General features: G+C 41.5%; 1 protein-coding gene across 6 annotated transcripts in view; it reads left to right on the top strand.

Annotated features, from left to right (window-relative positions):
• Positions 1-20,528, top strand: part of LOC100491292 (circularly permutated Ras protein 1) — a 36,663-nt gene that overhangs the window by 8,973 nt on the left and 7,162 nt on the right. Inside the window, exons 2-19 of one of the 6 annotated variants that reach the window (XM_004916298.4) lie at positions 1,198-1,319; positions 4,978-5,190; positions 5,286-5,424; positions 7,093-7,172; positions 7,255-7,389; positions 8,919-9,020; positions 9,640-9,732; positions 10,644-10,726; positions 11,395-11,571; positions 11,751-11,807; positions 12,497-12,586; positions 12,715-12,866; positions 14,307-14,388; positions 14,625-14,752; positions 15,877-15,961; positions 17,358-17,464; positions 18,601-18,713; positions 20,300-20,411. In XM_004916298.4, the coding sequence (XP_004916355.1) occupies positions 1,214-1,319; positions 4,978-5,190; positions 5,286-5,424; positions 7,093-7,172; positions 7,255-7,389; positions 8,919-9,020; positions 9,640-9,732; positions 10,644-10,726; positions 11,395-11,571; positions 11,751-11,807; positions 12,497-12,586; positions 12,715-12,866; positions 14,307-14,388; positions 14,625-14,752; positions 15,877-15,961; positions 17,358-17,464; positions 18,601-18,713; positions 20,300-20,411 (2,054 nt within the window). In that variant the 5' untranslated portion in view covers positions 1,198-1,213. Of the gene's footprint in view, positions 1-1,197; positions 1,320-4,977; positions 5,191-5,285; positions 5,425-5,468; positions 5,494-7,092; positions 7,173-7,254; positions 7,390-8,918; positions 9,021-9,639; positions 9,733-10,643; positions 10,727-11,394; positions 11,572-11,750; positions 11,808-12,496; positions 12,587-12,714; positions 12,867-14,306; positions 14,389-14,624; positions 14,753-15,876; positions 15,962-17,357; positions 17,465-18,600; positions 18,714-20,299; positions 20,412-20,528 lie in introns of those variants that run through there. The other 5 variants (XM_031905875.1, XM_004916299.4, XM_012967490.3 and 2 more) reach the window with 5 other exon arrangements.

Raw genomic sequence — 20,528 nt, 5'->3', positions numbered from 1 at the left:
CAAATTTGAATTGGATATTCTAGATGCAGTCTGTATGATGGAGGAATAACCCACTCCTCCCCTAAATCTTTGCCCCTTTTAATACAGCTCAAAACCCTGTTTGCCCTTGCAGCTGCTGCCTGGCATTGCTTGCTACAGCCAAGTTTATTATCTACAAGGACTCCAAGGTTGCGGCACATATAAAATGATGGATGTTTATGTGTTGGTCTGCTTTGCTGTTGGTACAGACCCATTATCTAAAATGTCATCAATTAACTTACTGTAAGGTTGGTATATGTTAGGGCAGGGCACTGCAACCATGCTGTGTGTATAAGCCCTCACAGTGTGTCAGCTTGAAGCAAGGCCTAATACTCATGGGGTTTCCAGGTTTATAAGATATTAAAGGGAAAGTTAATCTTAGAATGAACTTTGTGTAATGTGAATATCAGTATACTGGGACAATTTACAGTTGGTCATTTTTTTGTGGTTTATCGGAATATTATTACTTTTAAGCTTCTGAATGTCAGGGTCAGAGTGGGACCCAGCAACCAGTTAATAACAGATACAAATCGACAAATTGTCTTCATGATAGCTCTCTTTTAAAGGGACTGTAGTATCCGAACAGGAAGTTTTTATTTGTTCCTGCCCACGTTGCTAAAATGATTGAAATGTTTTTATTAAGATATTTGTCTTCTTATTGCACAAGGCAATATATATCATTCTGCTTCGTCCCTGTCATAGGAGACAATGCGGTATAACCAGTCCTTATTTATAGCACTAGATTCAGAGCCCCGCAGGCTGGGGAGATGACAATACTGGTGTTTCTGTTTTTTACATTTGTCTTATTGTTTATACATAATGACAACTAGCCAAACTATCTTGTTTTGATTTTGAATAAAGAAAACTGGTTTCCGAGCAACTATCCAATATAGTTGCATTTACAAATAGCCTAATAACCATAAAAAAAAAATTTTTGGTGAAGTTCCCCTTTAAACTTAATTGCGCTATATTCCACTGTACGTGTGTGAACCTAAATGATCCTATTGGCTCCTGAATAGACTGTTGACTCAGCGTATGTATTGTGTTACTCTTTGGGCCACTGACAATGACCTTTAAGTGCCATATTCATTTTAAGGTTCATTATTTAAAGGTATTTTACCTTGTTTTCACAGCCCATATATTTGGCTTCATTTAGAATTTCTGGTGTTTTCATTTCAGGTGCTGAAAGTCGGAAATGGAGTTCGGCTGCAGATATATTTATGTCAACGACAAAAACATCAATAGAGACAATGAGAAAATACATACCCACCTCCCGTCAGTGGAGATCCACTCAAATGCACGTATGTATAGTAGAGCTGGGCGGTATGACCAAAAATTTATATCACGGTATTTTTCAAAATTATATCGGGGTCACGGTATTTGACGGTATTTTTTTTCCCATGCATGATTAGGTGTTAACCCCATTTCCTAATAAATTAGAGAATAATTACTGCAGTATTGAAAATCAGAGTCAGGCAAGTGAAGGATCGGCAACAGAAAGTCGTAAGGTAAATCAGGCAGGCTTAGTTTCCCAGGCAAGGCCGCAGACAACATAGCACAGGAGGAGGCGTTTGATAGCTTTAAATACCCCCCATGCATGCGCAGAACCGGCGCCGTCATGTTGCATGTTGCGGACGTGCACGCTTTGACATGTACGTGCGCTTTGACGCACGCGCACCTGAACGCAAGGAGGCGCGCAAGACCGGGCCGCACTGGTGAGTACCCTGACACCCCAGTATTGCGGTATCTGAAAAATCAATATAGTTTTAAAAATAAACACCGGTATTCGGTATTAAACGGTATATCGCCCAGCCCTAATGTATAGCATGTGTAATGGACCAGCTCCTGCTTAAAGGAACAGTAACACCAAAAAGTGAATGTATCAAGGTAAGTAAATATAATGTACAGTTGCCTTATACTGGTAGAACTGGTGTGTTTGCTTTAGGAACACTAATATAGTTATATAAATAAGCTGCTGTGTAGTTACAGGGGCAGCTATAAGGGCTCTGGCACACGGGGATGGCAGGGGAAGGCAACTCGGGGAGATTAGTCGCCCGCGAACAGGGAGTTTTGCCGCGGGCGACTAATCTCCCCGTGTGCCAGAGCCCTTAAAGGTAAAATAGGGCTAAATGTTTATATAGGTAAATGGTTACATAGAAGATAACAGATAAGCTCTCTAAAACAATATTGTATTTTACAGAGCCTTTTTATCTGCTATGCAAGCTTCACCTTTTCTCCTATTTTCCAGCTTGAATGGCTGCCCCCATTGCTGCACGGCAGACTGTTTATATACACACAGGAGTGTTTCTGAAACACACAAGTTTTACTGTGCAGGGTAACAGTACTTTATATATCAATTACTTTAAAACACTTTTATTTTATGGTGTTACTGTTACTTTAAATGATTAAACATGAATTGGATTTTATGTTTCTTATAGGAATATCTGTATTAGTTAAACGCTCCTTACCCCATCCCCCTGGTCATTGGGCTTGTGCATTATTGTGCACCTATAGGATCTCTTATTCAGAATGCTTGGGATTTTCCAGATAGGGGATCACTATACCTTAAGTAGCAGGGTTCATGCATACAGTAAGTCCATATATAATGAATATGCTGTAAGTTATATCCTTATCACCTGTGCTTGTTGATATCATCAGTTACAATTGGTGCTTAATGAAGCTGAGTCACGTGACTCAAACGTGTGTTTTATGAAATAATAATACACCCCCTGTTGTAAAATCTGAGGATATTAGAAGTCACCGAGGCATTCCACGAGCCATATAAAAGGTCTTTCTGTAGCATATCCATTGTAGCCAGCCGGCAGAACTGAACAGCAAGTGACACTGTTGTTCTAAATTCATGGTATTAGCAGTAAAAAATGCCAGTATCCTAAAAACTAGAAAAAATAATGTAAATTGCAGACATGTTTAGAAGAACACTTTGAGCAATTATACATTCATTTGTCTTGAGGGTTTACGTTCTTTAATACTTTAATACAGCAGTAGTTCCTTGTTTAGCTGTAGAAAGTTCCCCTTTAGTTATATTAATAAAAGATCGCTACGGAGAAAGGGTGGAACAGCAAAACAAAAGCATCAGATTATACTAAGAAACCTTTTGTGACCAAGCCGGGTGTATGCACCAACACAATAACCAGCGCAGGACCTTGTTTCCACATAGCAGCTCTGCGGAGTGCCCATTCCTCTGAAATACCCACCCACTCAGCTCATCTATAAAAGCAAGGTTATATATTCCAAAAAAAGGAGAGTGCACACAAACATACTCCTCTTACCTGGGTGTGGACTGTGTCTGAAAACAAAGCATGTTTATATGTCATGGGATAGAATGTTGTTGGATAAAATGATGCTTCTAACACTGTTTTTTTTTTTTTAGAATTTTTTCCTAGCTAGGAAAATGCTTTCCATTGGTCTAAGGGGAACTCATTTGTTTCTTATAAAAAAAAAGAACAGTTTTAAAGTATAGGTATATTGTAATTACTCCTATTATTATTGTTATTAATGAGTATGGGATCCTTTATTTGGAAACCCGTTATCCAGAAAGATCCAAAATAAGAAGACCGTCTCCCATATTTAAGAAAATAATTCTAATTTTTAGAAATGACTTTTTTCTTTAATAATAAAACAGTACCTTATCATATTTGTGGCAAAACAGTCCTATCTTTTAATGATTTTTAGCAGACTTAAGGAATCGAATTCCAAATTACCCCAGGTCCCAAGCATTCTGAATAATGGATCCCATAAATGTATTATATATACAAGTATGGGATCCCTTATCCGGAAACCCGATATCCAGAAAGCTCTGAATTACGGAAAGGCTGTCTCCCATAGACCCCATTTTAATTAAATAATTCAGATTTTTACAATTGATTTCCTTTTTCTCTGTAAAAATAAAACTGTGCTTTGTATTTGATCTTAAATAAGATATAATTAATCCTTACTGGATGCAAAATAATCCTATTGGGTTTAATTAATGTGTTATTGATTTCTTTGTAGACTTAAGGTAGGAGATCCAAATTACGGAAAGATCCCTTATCCGGAATACCCTTGGTCCCGAGCATTCTGGATAACAGGTCCTATACCTGTATTACAGGCATTTGTGTAGTGCCAATGAACACTGTTCCATAGCACTGTACAATAAAAAGGGTGAATACATCAAACATACAATTTACGCACACTTACTGATCTATATGGGAGGTACAAAGGGCCCTGCTCAATAGAGCTTACAATCTAAATAAAGAAGGGGGCATAAGACACAAGTATGGGATCTATTGTCTGGAAACTTGCCAGATCTGGAAAACCCTAGGTCCCGAGTTTAGAACCTATTTCTGTATGTGGATATGTGGAACCCTTCTGAGGGTAAGTTATGTCCCTGATTACACACCTATATATATAAATATTATGTGCATTTGTTCGCAGTTTGCTCCTATTTATGTCTAATGCACAATGGGGCTGTTTGTTTTGCTGGATAAGCAGTAAATTCCTTGCGGCTTTGTGTGGGTGTGTAATGTACTACTGTAAGCTTTCAGTTATTTGTAACAATTAATAATAGATTAAACAAAATATGTGTATTCTGGGGCAGATTTATGGACCCTCTGTCATGTGGCAACAATAAGGAAGAGATTAAACAAGCACTGTTAGGGACAATTTGCTTTAAATTTCATTTTTGGCTGGTAACAATTTTGGTGAAGCGTTTCAGCTAAACGGCACTGAGTTTGCCCAGGAGCAGTAACCCATGGCGACCAATATGATGGCTGCTTTTAAACAGGTGACCAGTAAATTCTGCCTGCTGATTGGTTGCTATGGGTTACTGCTCTTGGGCTGCCTTATATTACATAACCCAATAACTGCTCAGTGCAGTCAAACACATGCTTCACCTTCCATCATGAATAGGTGACCCAGTACAAATAGTACATGTAATGGTACCTAAATACATTTTTACAGAATCTCCTTCCTTGGTTACCAGTTCATATGATAATTTCATTCCCATTGAATGTCCCCCTGCCTATGACAACTCTACTGGGACTTCTGTAGCCACGGAGGTTCCTGCACTGAGACCCCAGCTCTCACCCAAGCCAGAGCGAAGGACAAATGGCCCTGCCAGGCCTCATTCCCCACTGATAGCCGATTTAGTACAGAAAATTGCTCTACAAAAAGGTGTGATTTTTATTTCACTTATTGATTTTCGTCAATGAAGTAACAAGTAAATTTATCTCTGAGTAGATTAAGATGCCCCTTGTGTTTGTTTTTAGCCACCACTTTCCAGGAGGCACCCTGTTCCAATGCACTGCCAAGTCCCCATCTGAATGTACAGCCATCTGGTCCTACAGAAAGAAAGACACCCCCTCCCATTCCTGAACGTAGGAAGAAACCCTCCATGATTCAGCACCATACCTAATACTCAGATCATATAGGTCTGGAAAACAATGGGACAGATTTGTGCACCCAGAATGCCTCCAGGTTATTGTATTAAATTGCACTGGTGCTTACAGACAACTTGCACCCTCCCAGGGTGTCTCACTGCACTTTCCACTGCACAGTACCCCCTGTGCTATATGGTGGGAAGTGCAGCGAGACCCCCTATATAGTACTCCCTGTGCTATACAGTGGGAAGTGCAGCGAGACCCCTATATAGTACTCCCTGTGCTATACAGTGGGAAGTGCAGCGAGACCCCTTTATAGTACTCCCTGTGCTATACAGTGGGAAGTGCAGCGAGACCCCTATATAGTACTCCCTGTGCTATACAGTGGGAAGTGCAGCGAGACCCCTTTATAGTACTCCCTGTGCTATACAGTGGGAAGTGCAGCGAGACCCCTATATAGCACTCCCTGTGCTATACAGTGGGAAGTGCAGCGAGACCCCTATATAGCACTCCCTGTGCTATACAGTGGGAAGTGCAGCGAGACCCCTATATAGCATTCCCTGTGCTATACAGTGGGAAGTGCAGCGAGACCCCTATATAGCACTCCCTGTGCTATACAGTGGGAAGTGCAGCGAGACCCCTATATAGCACTCCCTGTGCTATACAGTGGGAAGTGCAGCGAGACCCCTATATAGCGCCCCCTGTGCTATACAGTGGAAAGTGCAGCGAGACCCCTATACAGCACTCCCTGTGCTATACAGTGGGAAGTGCAGCGAGACCCCTGACTTAAATTGGGCCCCACTAACTTCTGGTTACGCCTCTGCCAGTGCAGTTTCTGCCCCTGCACTGTACATACAGCCTTTACTCCAGGTTGGGGCGGCACCTAGCCCTGTACTCACACTGCAAAAGAAAGGAAATGAAAGTGAAAGCAACCATTTCTTATTAAAGGCACTATAGATAAAGTAGAGTCTCATGGGTAATCTATGAGAGAAAAGTATATCTCAGTTTTTTTTATCAGTTTAACTCCAAGCAGAGCCTCCTGCAGGCCAGCAGTCCATATGGGGCTTCCAAATAGCCAATCACAGTCTTTATTTGGCAACACATTTTACATATGATTGTGGTTCACAAGTAAAAAAGTTTGGGGACCCCTGCCTTAGCTGATAACTAGGTTGCCAGTAGTGATATGTGGGGACCGCACCCAACCCTATCCCAACCTGACCCAGATTCTCCCTATTTATAGACCTGTGCCTGCCCCGCAATGGTGTCACAAAAGGGGCGCAGGCCTATAAATTCATAAGCCGAAAGAGTAAGCAGTGTAAGGTGATGTGCCGACATTGGGCCAAAGCTGTCCGACCCGTGGGTCCCGTGGGTATTGGGCCGGCCCGCACATCAGTTGCCAGTATAGAGTACGTTGGTATATCAGCCATCTGCTGTAGTTCCAAGAATATCTATGACAGCAGATAAGTGTCAGTCAAATTGACGTTCTAGCTTGACTTTCAGGGATCTCTACTTGGCCATTAGGCTTGTGCCCCCTTTGCCACTGTTTTACAGTATAAGAACCTCTATCTTATAAGGCTGTGCTGTGTAATATGGTCTCCATGTGGCCTCAGCCTTAGGCAAAGATAACCCATTGGGGGGATAACACTTCACCACTTCTGCATTAGATGTAAAATTAAAATAACTTTCCTTTAATTACAGATGTTTCTGGTCCTGGAAGCGTGCCCTATGATAACTTCCGACCTACTGAGGAATCTCAGCCAAACAATCAAACTACAGGTAAATATGAAATTGAGACGCTGGTCTTTTAAGGGTATATTACCTTATCTTTATTATCTTACCTTTTATTACTTCTTTCCAGATGTGTACTATGAAACACCTCTTGACAGCGAGTATCCGTGTGCGCTCCAATCACCTTCCCCAGAGCTGGAAAGGTCAAAGACTCCACCTCCTGTTCCAGAGCGGAAGAAGAGGACTTCACTGGTTCCACCAACTTGTAAGGGCTTCTTTCTAGCTTTACAAAGATTAGTGGAAAATTGACTGAACTCCAACAACTGTATCTTTATTCCCCTTTAAAGAATTTATTGCTTTTAAAAAAACACAGCCTTTGTTTCGCCCATCCTTCTATTGACTCTCTCTTTCTAGTAGTACCAACTTTATCGACCCACCTTTACTCCTCATTTTCAATCAATAACTCCACTTTCACCTGTGTAATACAATACACCTGATCTTTTATAATTATCTTTCACTTTCTCATTATGTCAGTCATTGACCACAGATGCTCTATACTGGCCGGCCTGCCCACCACTCTAGTCCCTAAAAGATGGAATTTCAGCCTCATACACCCCAACCTCTCCTTATCCTTTGCCATGCCACTTAACAAGTCTGTATATTGGCTTCTACTACTGTTTGGAACTCTGAACATATCTCTAAGTACTAACAAACCATTCATTACATAACCTAGAGCACCTCATTCATTACCCAGGGCTGCAGGTAGGAATGACAAGGTCTGGACTGAGATTCAGAACAGGCCCTGACATTTCAAGTACAAACAGGTCCTACCAGATCAATATATAGTGACTTTCTATGGCACCTTTTGGCATTTACCAAAACCCACAGATCACCAGTCCGGGACTCACTTTGCCCTAGACCACTGATTCCCAACCAGGAGCAACATGTCGCTCACCGCCCCTTTGATGTTTCTCCCAGCGGCCTCAAAGTAGGTGCCATTTTTATATTTCTGGCTTGGAGGCAAGTTTTGGAAGCACAGAGACACAGTTTTACCCCAAGCAGAGCCTCCTGCAGGCCAGCAGTCACATGGGGCCACCCAATAGCCAGTCACAGCCCTAATGTGGCCTCCCCAACATTTTTCATGCTAGTGTGGCTCCACAACAATGTTTATGTCTAGACACTAGACTTCATCAGCCCCCTCCCTTTGCCCCTTTGTCGGCAAATGTGCAGGATGGTCTGCAAATGCATCAACTACGTTGTAGCTAAAAGTATCTGGTGGCAGGCGGGGGGGCAGATATTTTTTAAAGCACTTACAACATAGCTTTTGCGATATTGGGCGTCTTATCGATCTGCAATGCACACACTGAATATTGTATAAAATGAGGTTTCGTACAATAATATTGGTGCTTGTATGGCCACTTTTACAGATTCCATTAGATTTTTCATTATCTTTCAGCCTTCAAATGATCTCATAAAACACATTTCTTACGAGCTAAGCATACACTGTAATGCACAATATGCTGTTGCCACCTACCAAGTGCAGTACTCAGAGCCATTTCTCTCATTCATTCTTCCGAATCCCTATTTTTCCCAATATTCCTTTCTCCTTCTAGGTGCTCTAAGGACCCTCTTCACTTATATCAGTCACTATTTGTTTGTACTCTGATAATAATACTGATTAACTAGTTTGTAATAATCCCCTTATAAGAAGTTAGCTGTACAATATAGTCTGTCATATTTACGACTGAAGAATTATTTTAGGGTATATTTCTTACATTTTTTACTCACTATCAGCTATGTTCAATGAACCACCCAATAGCGTTTACGTGGAAGTACTTCCAGCATCTGCCTCAGAGATGGAAAGGTCAAAGAGTCATTCATTGTTTCCACCAGCTTGTAAGTCATTGCTTCTCCTGTTTCTGTTATTACAAAGCTTAGAGGGGATACTGATGTCTAGCAACTGTCTCTTCATTCACATTATTTATGTATTACCTTTAAAATTTACATCATTTACAAATGTTAATACCCTTTTGAGATATTGGTGCATTGGTTCTACAAGCTAAGCAGAACACCAGCTATAAACCAGATGAGTTTTAGATCTTGAGCAAAATTTGCCCTGGTTATGTTGCCCCCCTTTATGCATTGATTAGGCTGCATATTATACAGCCTCACTTTACAGAGGGTGAAATGGATATGTATTGGGCTCTACACATTGTGGGGTTATCCCTTAATTGCAGTAGAGGCATGAGGGGCCTTATTAATGTTTTGAGGGGCAAGGTACGAGGCAAACACTATTAAGAAGAAATTGGATGCATCTTAACCATACATTTAGGAAGGAGTGAACCATCTGCCCCATCCCGATAACAGGTTTAAAAATACCATCAGGCAGGAACAACATTGTGTTGTTGGGCTACTAAAAACGTGCCTTAGAGCCCCTGAAGTAGCCCCATGTGTCATTACAAGTCATTTTTTACAAGCTGGCCAGTAATGTGTTGCCCATTACTATGTCTTGTAGCACCTCAGTTGGAAGAAAACAAAGTGAAAGAACAGTTACAGGCAAACTGCAATGTTCTGCTCCTCAATCTTGGGAAGCTGGTGGATATCTCAGGTAAGATAACTCCAAGGTCATTGCTGCTTGGGACGAGGATCATTATTTTGGAATACTTTACTATTTGGATTAGTGTATTTCGTTTATGGTATTATTTTGGTTAAGAACGTGAAATCATTATGGTATCTCTCTGTCATCCTTACTTTGGACCATCCCATTTACAGACCTTTTGGTTGGTCATTCCTTGACTAAATGGACAATAGTTGTCAGCAGTTTTAGGCTTTTTGGCCTCTGTATAATCAGTATGCTCATATATTGCATCCAGAACTGGGCAAAGCTATACTCATGACTGTCTATTGGAGGGTCCAGCAGACAATAATATGTGCCAGTATAAAATGACTGAGGGCTTACAGCAATGAAATCCAGCAAAGAGTTTTATGTGTTTCTAATGGACACAAGTTCCTTGATTTGGTGCAAGTCATTTTTACTCTTGTTGGTTTGAAATAAGAGCTGCAAGGCTACAGCACGCCTATGTTTAGGTTTTGTAATCATTACTAGCCAATATGGTTCAATGATGAAGCCAAGGGTAGTGTTTGATTCCTTGTCCTTGTGGCTGTCACTGTGGGCATTACTAGTAGCTTTATGCACATAATGTTCATATATTGATGTGGGTGAATGCAGATGATGTATTGTCTTTGTATGAATTTTGTGGTCACATCCTCACTGCACCCTCGACTAATAGTTCAAAATTGTTTAGTGGTGAGCACAATTTTTGCCTTTGGTTGTGTAGGTACTCACTGACTACATTAGAGAGCCTTTGCCTTGGGTTGGTTCAATGTCTACCTCTACAGGAATCTCTTAAGTTGGGAGCTTCAGGGCATTCAAATTCACACTACCAATTCAGTCAGGTGTGCAATTTATTGTATTCTCCACAAGCATCTCATGCTGAAACCTCTTCCTTTTACCCACAGGTACAGCCAACTCTGTCAAGCCCACTGTGTGTTGCAGATGCTCTGCCGCTTTATCCAAGGTCAACCCTGGCCTAGAGAACCAGGTAAATAGAAGCTGAATGCAGCCACTTGATCTGTGGTACCCTAGGGGCACGTTATTTATTTGGCTTTTGTCATTATTTTTATTGCTGTAGACTAGTGATCACCAACCAGTGGCTTGTGAACAACATGTTGCTCACCACCCCCTTTAATGTTGCTCCCAGTGACCAATGCCCATTTTTACATTCTGGCTTGGAGGCAAGTTTTGGAACCGCAGAGACATAGTTTTACTCTAAGCAGAACCTCCTGTAGACTATCAGTCCACATGGGGCCACTAAATAGCCAATCACAGTCTTTATTAGGTATCTTTAATGAACTTTTTTCATGCTTGTGTGGCTTACCAACACTTTTTTACATCTGAGTGTTGCTTATGAGTTAAAAAGGTTGGGGATCCCTTCTGCAGACAATGCAATAAAAGGACTAGTGTTTGGTGGGCAGGGCAACGCTTCAAATGCAGCTTTGTGGTCATTACACTGTCACCCTTTCTTGATCAACATCAATGCAGGGGGTTGGCCCAGATGAAATTATTATGCTGTAGAATAAATAAAAAGAATGCCTTTTCCTTCACAACTTTTATTTTATGTGCCATTCTCATTGGCATATGGGCACGCACACTTCTCACTTTGCCCGGCAGATACAGTATGCCAACACTCTGTGTGCATTTTTATTTCAGACCTGGTGTTGTGCTTTTTGTGGCTGTGAAAATACCATGCCGGCCGGTGCACACATTGAGAACTTTACAGAAGATCAAATCTGCCTCTCGGATCCACTGCCCGGACGAACTCCTGACGATGACTCCATATTAATATTCTGTGTTGACATATCTGGGAGTATGAGTGTGACATCAGAGGTGAGTCTTGCAGCTCTTATATTTGATATATCTCGTTCTATATATATCAGAGCTTTCAGATACCGCTAAGTTCCATATCTGTACATGTATACTGTTACTATCAATTACCTCGGGGGCTCATTTAGAAACCTAGTGTAAAATATTATATCATTTGATTGGATGTCTGTTTTATGTTGCAGATAGAAAGTGAGCAGAACTTAAATGGTAATCACGCGCTCTACATAACAAGAATGGAGGTAAGGCTCACTGGGATGAGTAGAATGCTTTGGGCCCCCGAAATTCTTCTCTGGGTCTGAGTAAATATTAATGTACTTTGCACAGCCAAGAAACTTCAAGAAATTGTTCCTCAGAAACTTTAGCAATAACAAAAAAATACTTGGCTTTGTGGTATGCGTTTGGCTGCACCAATCAGCTCCATATTCATCAATAAAACGAGTAAGGTTTAGAAGATCACCTTTTGCCTTTGGGGACAAAATTGATGTTTAGATGGGAGACTAAAGGTGGCCATACATGTACCTCGCCAAGCAAACAGATCTTCTCCTGATATCACAACCTACGGGTGGGTGATATCGAGCTAATTCAGACGTTTGGCCCTGGGCACGTATGACACCGGTCAGTTCGGGGACTGCATCAACAAGCCGATGTGGTCCCCAAACAGATGAAAAATCAAACGTGCCCGATCGACCAGATGTCAGTCAGGCAGCCCCGTAGTTACTGCCCATACATGGCCTGATAAGCTGCCAAATCGGTCTAAGGGACTGATATTGGCACTAGAATCGGCCCGTGTATGGACACCTTAAGCCTGAGACATTGGCTGAGCTACTGCAGGAATGGGCATACAGTACATCACAGGGAGCATCTTGCAGTACCTTCCCCAAAAAGATATTAAAGAAAAAATTGCTGATTTTGTATTTTATTCTCCCAGGCTTTGAAAGCTGGTCTTTTACAGTCTCTTGATTATCTTTATAACCAACATCCAAAGAAAAGGGTTGTGCTCATCACTTTCAGTGACCAGGTGAGTGCCCTTTGGCTGCATTGTAATAACCAGATGGTAATAAGGGTAACATCAACCTATACAACCCCACATGAATATCCTTGCTATAGAAGCAATGAGCGCTGCATTGATGCACTAATCTGTTTCAGGTAATGATATATGGGGACGGCACATCCCCACCTCATATCCTGGATGATACGGAGCTGCTGGATCCTGATTACTTAAGATCCTGTGGAGAAACCCAGCCCATGCCTCACACATTAGAAGAAACACTGACAGCATTGAAGTCAAGGATTGGAAGGTACTGTGTATGTCAATAAATCAATATGTGGCTGGATTTGGTTCAACAGTGGGGTGTTTTCAAGTTTGGAAGCATCTAATACATTTGGGAACCCCCTTTTGTTGAATTATATCCAGCAGCAATTTGTTTCATTGACTGTGAGTATTTATAGGGTGGTGACTTGGTGGTGGCAATAGGGAGGCATAGTTGTCCATATTGTCTTATTTGGTTTAGGCATTGTACTGTGTACCTTAAGTACAGAGTTTGTATACTGTTGGTACTCTCATCCCATAGCATAGACACATATAACCAACTGCTACACATATCCTCTATTATCCAGTGATCTGGACTATACCATCTACTGTTTGTTGGTGGCTAATTCTCAGAGTTAAACATTTTGTATAGTTCAGACAATGGATATTGTGTGTGTGTGTCACATGAACGAACCCCAGGCACATTGTTGCCTGACTACACTGCTGCAATGCAAGAAAATTTTAAGTACTGAGAGTTTTGGGAAATTTCTCCCCAGTTGCAGCAAATTGAAATAGAAACTAAGATTAAATACTGCACAATTGTTTTTTTATTATGATTATGAATATTTATTAACATATAGTCAGCCAGATCAGCAGGGGAACAGGGGGTGGGGCTTAGGGAACTGTTCCAAACCATATTATTACATTAAAAATCATGAAAAGGCTGCATATTGTTTAATTGATGTATATTGCAAAGTTGATTAAAATTCTGTTTACTTTTCAAAAAGCTCAAGTTGTGTTTGGGTGGAGTTCCCCTTTAAAAATGTTGTTACTGTAAAATTGCTCGGCGTGCTCTTCTGACCACTTTTGCTATTTTATTGAATTTTTTTTCTAGTTTTCAAAATATTAGCAGCATTATACTACTAATGCAAAAAAGATTGAAACAACAAAACTGCCCACTGTTTTATTTTATCCGACTGACCACAGTCCGTAGAAAATTAAGTTTGTGAGAAACGGAAAGTCTTGTGATGTTGCTGAGTGCTCACAAGCATAATTTTCTGCCGAGTGTGTCCAGGTGACCAAAATAAACAGCAGTTGCCCCTGTTTCAAAATCATTATGTCAGCAGTGTAAAACTGCTTTGTATCTCGAAAACTAGAAAAATGTCATGTAAATTGCTGAAGTTCTCAGGCGAGCACTATGACCCCTGGGCGCCAAAACTGTAAATCCAGTGTGGTCAACTGCCCAGAGCACACTGAGCATGTAAGTGTCACTGGCACGTCTAATAGATTCTAGTATGGTGACCCCCTGTGACAATTTTGAAGGCCTGGATCATTATATTGTAGAGATGCTGAACCTTTAAGCTGGTTCAATAAGTTCAGCATATTAATTATGGCATTTCTTGCCATATTTATTTTTAGGGTTTAGTTCTCCTTTAGCAGTTGGGCACCAGTTCAGGTACTGTGAATAACGTGTCTTGTTTTAAAACAGTTTGTATGAAATGGGAGCAACGGCACTTGGACCAGCAGCATTGGTCTCCATAGCAATGGCTGCTCAGAAACCAGGATCCAAGGCAAGTGAGTCTGACTTAGTAATATCATTAGGGAATAATGAACCCCCTCTTATATCCAATACACAGGGAATAATGGAGCCCCTATTGTAAAACATAAGGATATTATAAGTCACCAAGGAGTTCCATGACCATACGAGGAAGAACAAACATGCACTCAGGATGTGTTCCAGGTGCTTTATACAAATTATTGCATTACTCACAAATATTTGCCTTCTTTTCCCCTCCTGGGTATTCAGGTGATCATCTGCACAGACGGCAGAGCCAACACGTACCTGGGGAACCTGGACGATATTGCTGAAGAGCATGCCTATCAGTCTTCCAGACTCTTCTACAGCAACTTGGCCAATTTGGCTCTTCAGCACAGGTCAGGCCTTGGTTCCTAATCCTTTTTAAAGTAGTTGTTCACCTTCAAATTAACGTTTAGTATGAAATAGCAAATCTTAGCAACATTTCAACTGGTCTTTATTCTTTATTTTTTTAATTATTTGCCTTCTTCATCCAATTCTTTGCCACTTTCAAATGGGGGTCACTGTCCCTTGAAGCCAGAAACCTATTGCTCTGTAAGGCAACAATGTTATTGTTTATATTTTTTATTTGATTACTTATATTTCTATTCAGGCCTCTCCTATTCATATTCTAATGTCTCATTTTCTCCACTGCTTGGTTGCTAGGGTACTTTGGACTCTAGCAACCAGATAGCTGCTAAAATTCCAAACTGGAGAGCTGCTGAACAAAAGCTAAATAATTAAAAAAACACACATAATAAAAAAGACAAGTTGCAAATTTTCTCAGAATATCACCCTTTGCATCATACCAAAAGTTATTTTAAAGTTGAACAACCCCTTGAATCCAATATCTCCTAAAAAAATAATATATTTACATGATCCCTTTATGGAATTATGGGAATACTGTTACAAAAGAAAGCAACCAGAGATCATTGATGCATAGGGTGGCCACTTGTCCTGGGACTGTCCTGTTCATTTTATCAACCTGTGCATCATATGATGACATATTTCCGCCACAACATCACTGGGCCTGCCCCCAATGTTACCAGACCCGCCCCTCACATCAGTGACCCCCCTTTAACATCATTGGGCCCTCCCCCAATGACACATCCATGCTCCTCCCTCTCACCCACCTGCCCTCTGACATCATCATCCTGCCCCTTTATCTGGTTTTTGCTCCAGCAAAGATGGCAACCCTAGTATCCCAACAAACTTCAAAAAATTCCCACTCTTTGGGAATACCTGGGATACATATATTTTGTATATGTACAGAATCTGATTTAATGAGGGGTGGCATAGCAGTGGTACAACCCCATGAAATAAATACAACGTGAACTGAAACCTTTAACCTAATATTGTTCCAGGGAAAGGTAATTGGCAAGTTAGGGATATGTGAATATACTAAAAAGTCTCAGCACTTGCAGATCCATGAAGTAATTGACTTTCTTTTTACAGCCCTAATCTGTTCCATATTTCCCTACAGTGTGGTAGTGTCGGTGCTGACCATAGAAAGGACTGACTGCAGGCTGCATGAGCTGGGCCAGTTAGCTGATAAAACTGGAGGCAAGGTGAGGTACAAGTCTATACAGTCATACCACAATCACTGGTACATGTCATTTGATATCTAGAGGTAGAGCTTAAAGGAAAAATAAAGTCAAAGTCACTTGGGGGTGCCAAAATGTTAGGCACCCCCAAGTGACTTTGACCGCCTACCTTTTACCCCGGGCTGGTGCCCCTGTGAGGAAGGAACAACACCAGCCCGGGGTAGCTGCCGGCGCTTCCTTGCTGCTGATTCGCTGCGCGCGCATGCGCAGTAGAGTGAAAAGCCGAACTTAAATGTTAAAGTCGGCTTTTCGCTCTACTGCGCATGCGCCCACCGCTGGCACTCAGGAAAAGGAAGCGAGGAAGACGGAAGCGCTGCGCTCCAGGTGCCCCGGGCTGGTGCTGTTTTCTCCTAACAGGGGCACCAGCCCGGGGTACGAGGTAAGCGGTTAAAGTCACTTGGGGGTGCCTAACATTTTGGCACCCCCAAGTGACTTTGACTTTCGTTTCCCTTTAAGAGGAAGATGTAATGCAATTACAGATTTAGGCTCCCAAGTTTTTCAACCTTTGGGTTAAGGCTTTATTGGTGTTCTGTGGGGGAAAAATGCTGTTAAAGAAAAAGTAACACTAATTTTTTTTAAGTAAAAAATCTATTCTACCCTGCCCCAATAATTGCCCTATCCTGCAAACCACTTAGTATTTTGAATGCTTTATTAGAAAATACCTGCTAAAACTTGGCTTCCGGTCATTTGAAATAAGGCGATACGGCGAAGGAAGAGCAGCATCCACTATGCGACGATCGATTGATCGAGCCTAGCCTGACTTCTTCCTATACAGAAGGAAGGCTAGGCTCAATCAATTTATCATCGCATAGTGGATGCTGCTCCTTTATTGCCTTTTTTCAAATGACCGGAAGCCAAGTTTTAACAGGTATTTGCTAATAAAGCATTCAAAATACTACGTGGTTTGCAGGATAGGGCAATTATTGGAGCAGGGTAGAATAGTTTTTTTACTTAAACAATTTAGTGTTACTTTTCCTTTAAAGCTTCTATGCGCAAAAAATAAATGAATACAGATGTATTTATTTTGTGACAATATAGCTACTTCTTCTATCACCATAGGGTTAAAAGATTTAATTCTAACTGTACTTATCTGCTTTTCTTCCATGCCAGAAAGAGGCACATAATCCTTATCTTTTTCTATAATCACATGACTGGAGAAAGGTAGATAGGCCCTATGTTAAGTAGTAAATGGGTAAGCCCTGTTCCAGGGAACATGCAGTTATCGATGGTGTTATTGATCGGCGTGTCAGATATTGATGAGTTCCTGAGAGTTTTACATTGACAGGAAGGCTGCTAATTACCTATACTATGATCTGATAAAAAATTGGAGACTGATTCTGGTTGTTATTTGGCTTTGTAGGTGAATATTGTCCACCCTCTGAACTTGGCCCAAGAATTCCAATCTATTCTGGAAGAAGAGATCAATGCTACAGATGTAAAAGTGAGGGTTTACCTACCCAGTTACATGTAAGTGAATGTTACTAGTGTTAGGTAGGTTGATTTTATTGTGATACCTGTAGTTTCCATGAACTGACTGAAAGCTGGGTTTGAAAGAGAGATAATACAGCACCAAATCTTCAAGGAACTCCTACTGTGTCACAACATGGCAGCCATGTGGGGAACACAAAGACCAAGAACGCGTGCAGGAAGCGTGCCTTTGTGAAACTAAAACTAACAGCGCACTAGTTCCTCACTTACGGAAGAACACTAGCATGAATTATGACTTTTGGAGTTCAAAATGAAGACACACTTAATTATGACTCTAAAAACTCGAAATGATGACTTTTTATCTCATACCTATTAAAAAGTGAAATTAACTCATAATTAATGCACAATGAGGCAGAGCTCAGTCAAAATTATGAGATTAAAAGCATAATTTTGACTTTTTATAGTCAGAATTATTTGTTTTAAAAGTCATTATTCATTTTTTTTTTTTTTGGGGGGCCAAACGATCGAATTTGCCACTTGTTTGGCAGATCACACAGTGATGTCTGTTTGCCTCCTGATCTTATATGGGCAAAAGAAGAGTCTTATATAGGCTTTCACTTGGCTTTGGCGCTGCCTGCTGGCTGGCTCTGCACATAACTATTTACATTATAAAACAAATGTTTCTTTACCCCCTCATATGTGGTCGTTCAATACGGTGGCCTAGGAAATGCCACCCCCCCCCAGAGGGGGCCGAGTGGGAACCGTGTTGCTCTCTGAAGCTCTCTCTGCACTAGAAGAGCTGGAATTTAAATTAAAAAATTGGAGTTTCGGCTCTTTTTGCCGCTTGAGAGGAGTTTCTCAACTTGTCTTACGGCAGCAGCACCCCTGTAAATGAGCCCTTATATATTTCTTTTCTCCCTGGGAGACCTATTCTGAATACTTATAGAAGAGCGCGCTCCATATTGTAACCTAGGAAGCCTGCAGGATTGCCATGCATTTCAATGGATTATTGAAGATTTTTTTTAAAGAATTATCTATTTTTCCTTTATTAAACTGACCAGGGGTGATGATCCCTCTGCAGGGTATAGTATATGTTCCCATGATTTAAAGTGCTGCCCCATGGGGGCTTACTCTGCTGATTTTGTGATTAATACTAAGCGTTTTTTTCTCGGTAGGTATTTTGTGTTTGAGGGGCACTCCATGCCCGTATTGGAGCGAGCTATCGGAAGCACCACGCCTGATACTGTGCTGTCTTTGGAGTTTGACATCCATTCAACCCTGATTCAGGGTAATTAAGTAAAATGGTTTATTCTTATGAACATAATTACTTAGCTATATTGTAGGGTTTGTAATTTGGTGCTGCATGGCCAGGTCCCCCTCAGGTCAAAGTCTGAATGTAGACAGTGTGACGGTGCCAGGCCATGCTGGGCCCTAGGCTACCCGGCCGGCCACCTTGCTCCAACCCCCGCCCACAGGCGTGCACATGCATGCATGCAATGATGACACCGGGGTGGGGGTGGAGAGATGAGCAGAGGATTGGAGGAACGCGGGGACGCAGGAGTGATGGGGATCATGTTTGGGGCTGGAGCTCTTGGACTAGGGGTAGGCAGACAAGAGGGATGAGCCAAGTACCCCCTTAGGCATTGTGCCCTAGGCACGTGCCTCTTCCCCTAGTTCTGGCCTTGGTGCCAGGCCTTGTAGGGATGTGGACTTAGGGTAGAAAGCACACACACATACACTTAGGGAGAAAAATGAAGGTCTATGTATAACAAAAAAACAGCGAAACAGCTCACCAGTACTCACATGGGGTCTGGGTGCACATCCCTACAGTATGACCTACAGCTTCAGGAAAGATTTAATACCATGAAATGCGGGAAATACACTGCAAGCTTTATTCTATGCAAATATAAGAAGTAACATAGGCTCATGTACTTGGAATTTATAGGCTACACAAACTGAATTCAGTATACAGAATATATACCCTAATCCCACCAGTACAGTCCAATGATTATCCAAGAGGTGAAAAGGGAGGGAGGGACATTAAATCAAGGAATGTATATTAGACCCGAAACAGACAGCATCATAGGTTCTAGAGAACGATTCATACTTCAACAGGTTTTTTCAGAGTGTCAGTGGCATCCAGCCTGCACTTTGCTCCTCCTGTGGATGATGCCAGGGTTGGGCACAGCTACTACTGGTCACTGGAACCTGTTGGTACAGCTGCGCTGGTTATAACTGGGCAGTCTCTGTGGTCTTCCCTGTGTAAAAAAACTAACAACATGAGATTCTTGGTAGCCACGTTTGTAAGCCACAAAGTGATCAGCTCATGTTGTAAATGCAGAACAGGGTTTGGGGCCATTATAGGGACCATAATTGTGATAAGGCCAATCACAGCTAATATTACTGGGCCAATGGGTACCATTTGGTGAGCATGGCTAGTTTAACCTGTAAAATCAATACAGTACACAGCTCCTACAGGGGAGATTATAACTGTATTATAGAGGGTCCTGGCTTTGTTTGCCTCACAGTAGGGCTCAATTACCTGGGAAGAGCAGGAATTCAGGGCGGCTATACTTAATATTAACCAGAATTAACCAATTGCCAAATGTCTACCATTTTCCCACAGTTACATTGTAACCGCAGGTGTCTGTGCTTCAGAACAGAGCATAGAGACCTGCAGCAATTCCATTAGGCAAAGGGTCCAAAGTGCAACAAATGGTGGTTTGTGCCTGGTTTTTGCACTTTGCACCCTGATTTTCTGCTCATAATTGAGCCCTTTTTATTTAAGTAAATATTGACATTTTTGCAATGCTGATATGAAGTGAGTATGGGTGTGTTGGACTAAGATTTTTTTCCTTTGTGATTGGATTACAGATGCATTGCGCCACTCCCAACTACCAGTCCAAGTGCAGCTGACATTTTGCCGGCAGGACGGAAGGAGAGGCCACAGGATTCTGACTCAGAGGAGGCCAGTGACCAATGACTGGTGAGCATCAGGGACAAGGGGAGGCATTGAAGAGAAATAATTACTTAATTAATTATAGAGGCACATGAGAGTTCCAACGTAGCATGTATTGCTTTATCCAGCAGCTACATCTGTAAA

This window comes from Xenopus tropicalis, chromosome 7, assembly GCF_000004195.4.
Source record: "Xenopus tropicalis strain Nigerian chromosome 7, UCB_Xtro_10.0, whole genome shotgun sequence".
NCBI classification, from domain to species: Eukaryota; Metazoa; Chordata; class Amphibia; order Anura; family Pipidae; genus Xenopus; species Xenopus tropicalis.
The sequence above is the reverse complement of the archived record's forward strand: the minus strand, read 5'-3'. Positions and strand labels throughout refer to the sequence as shown.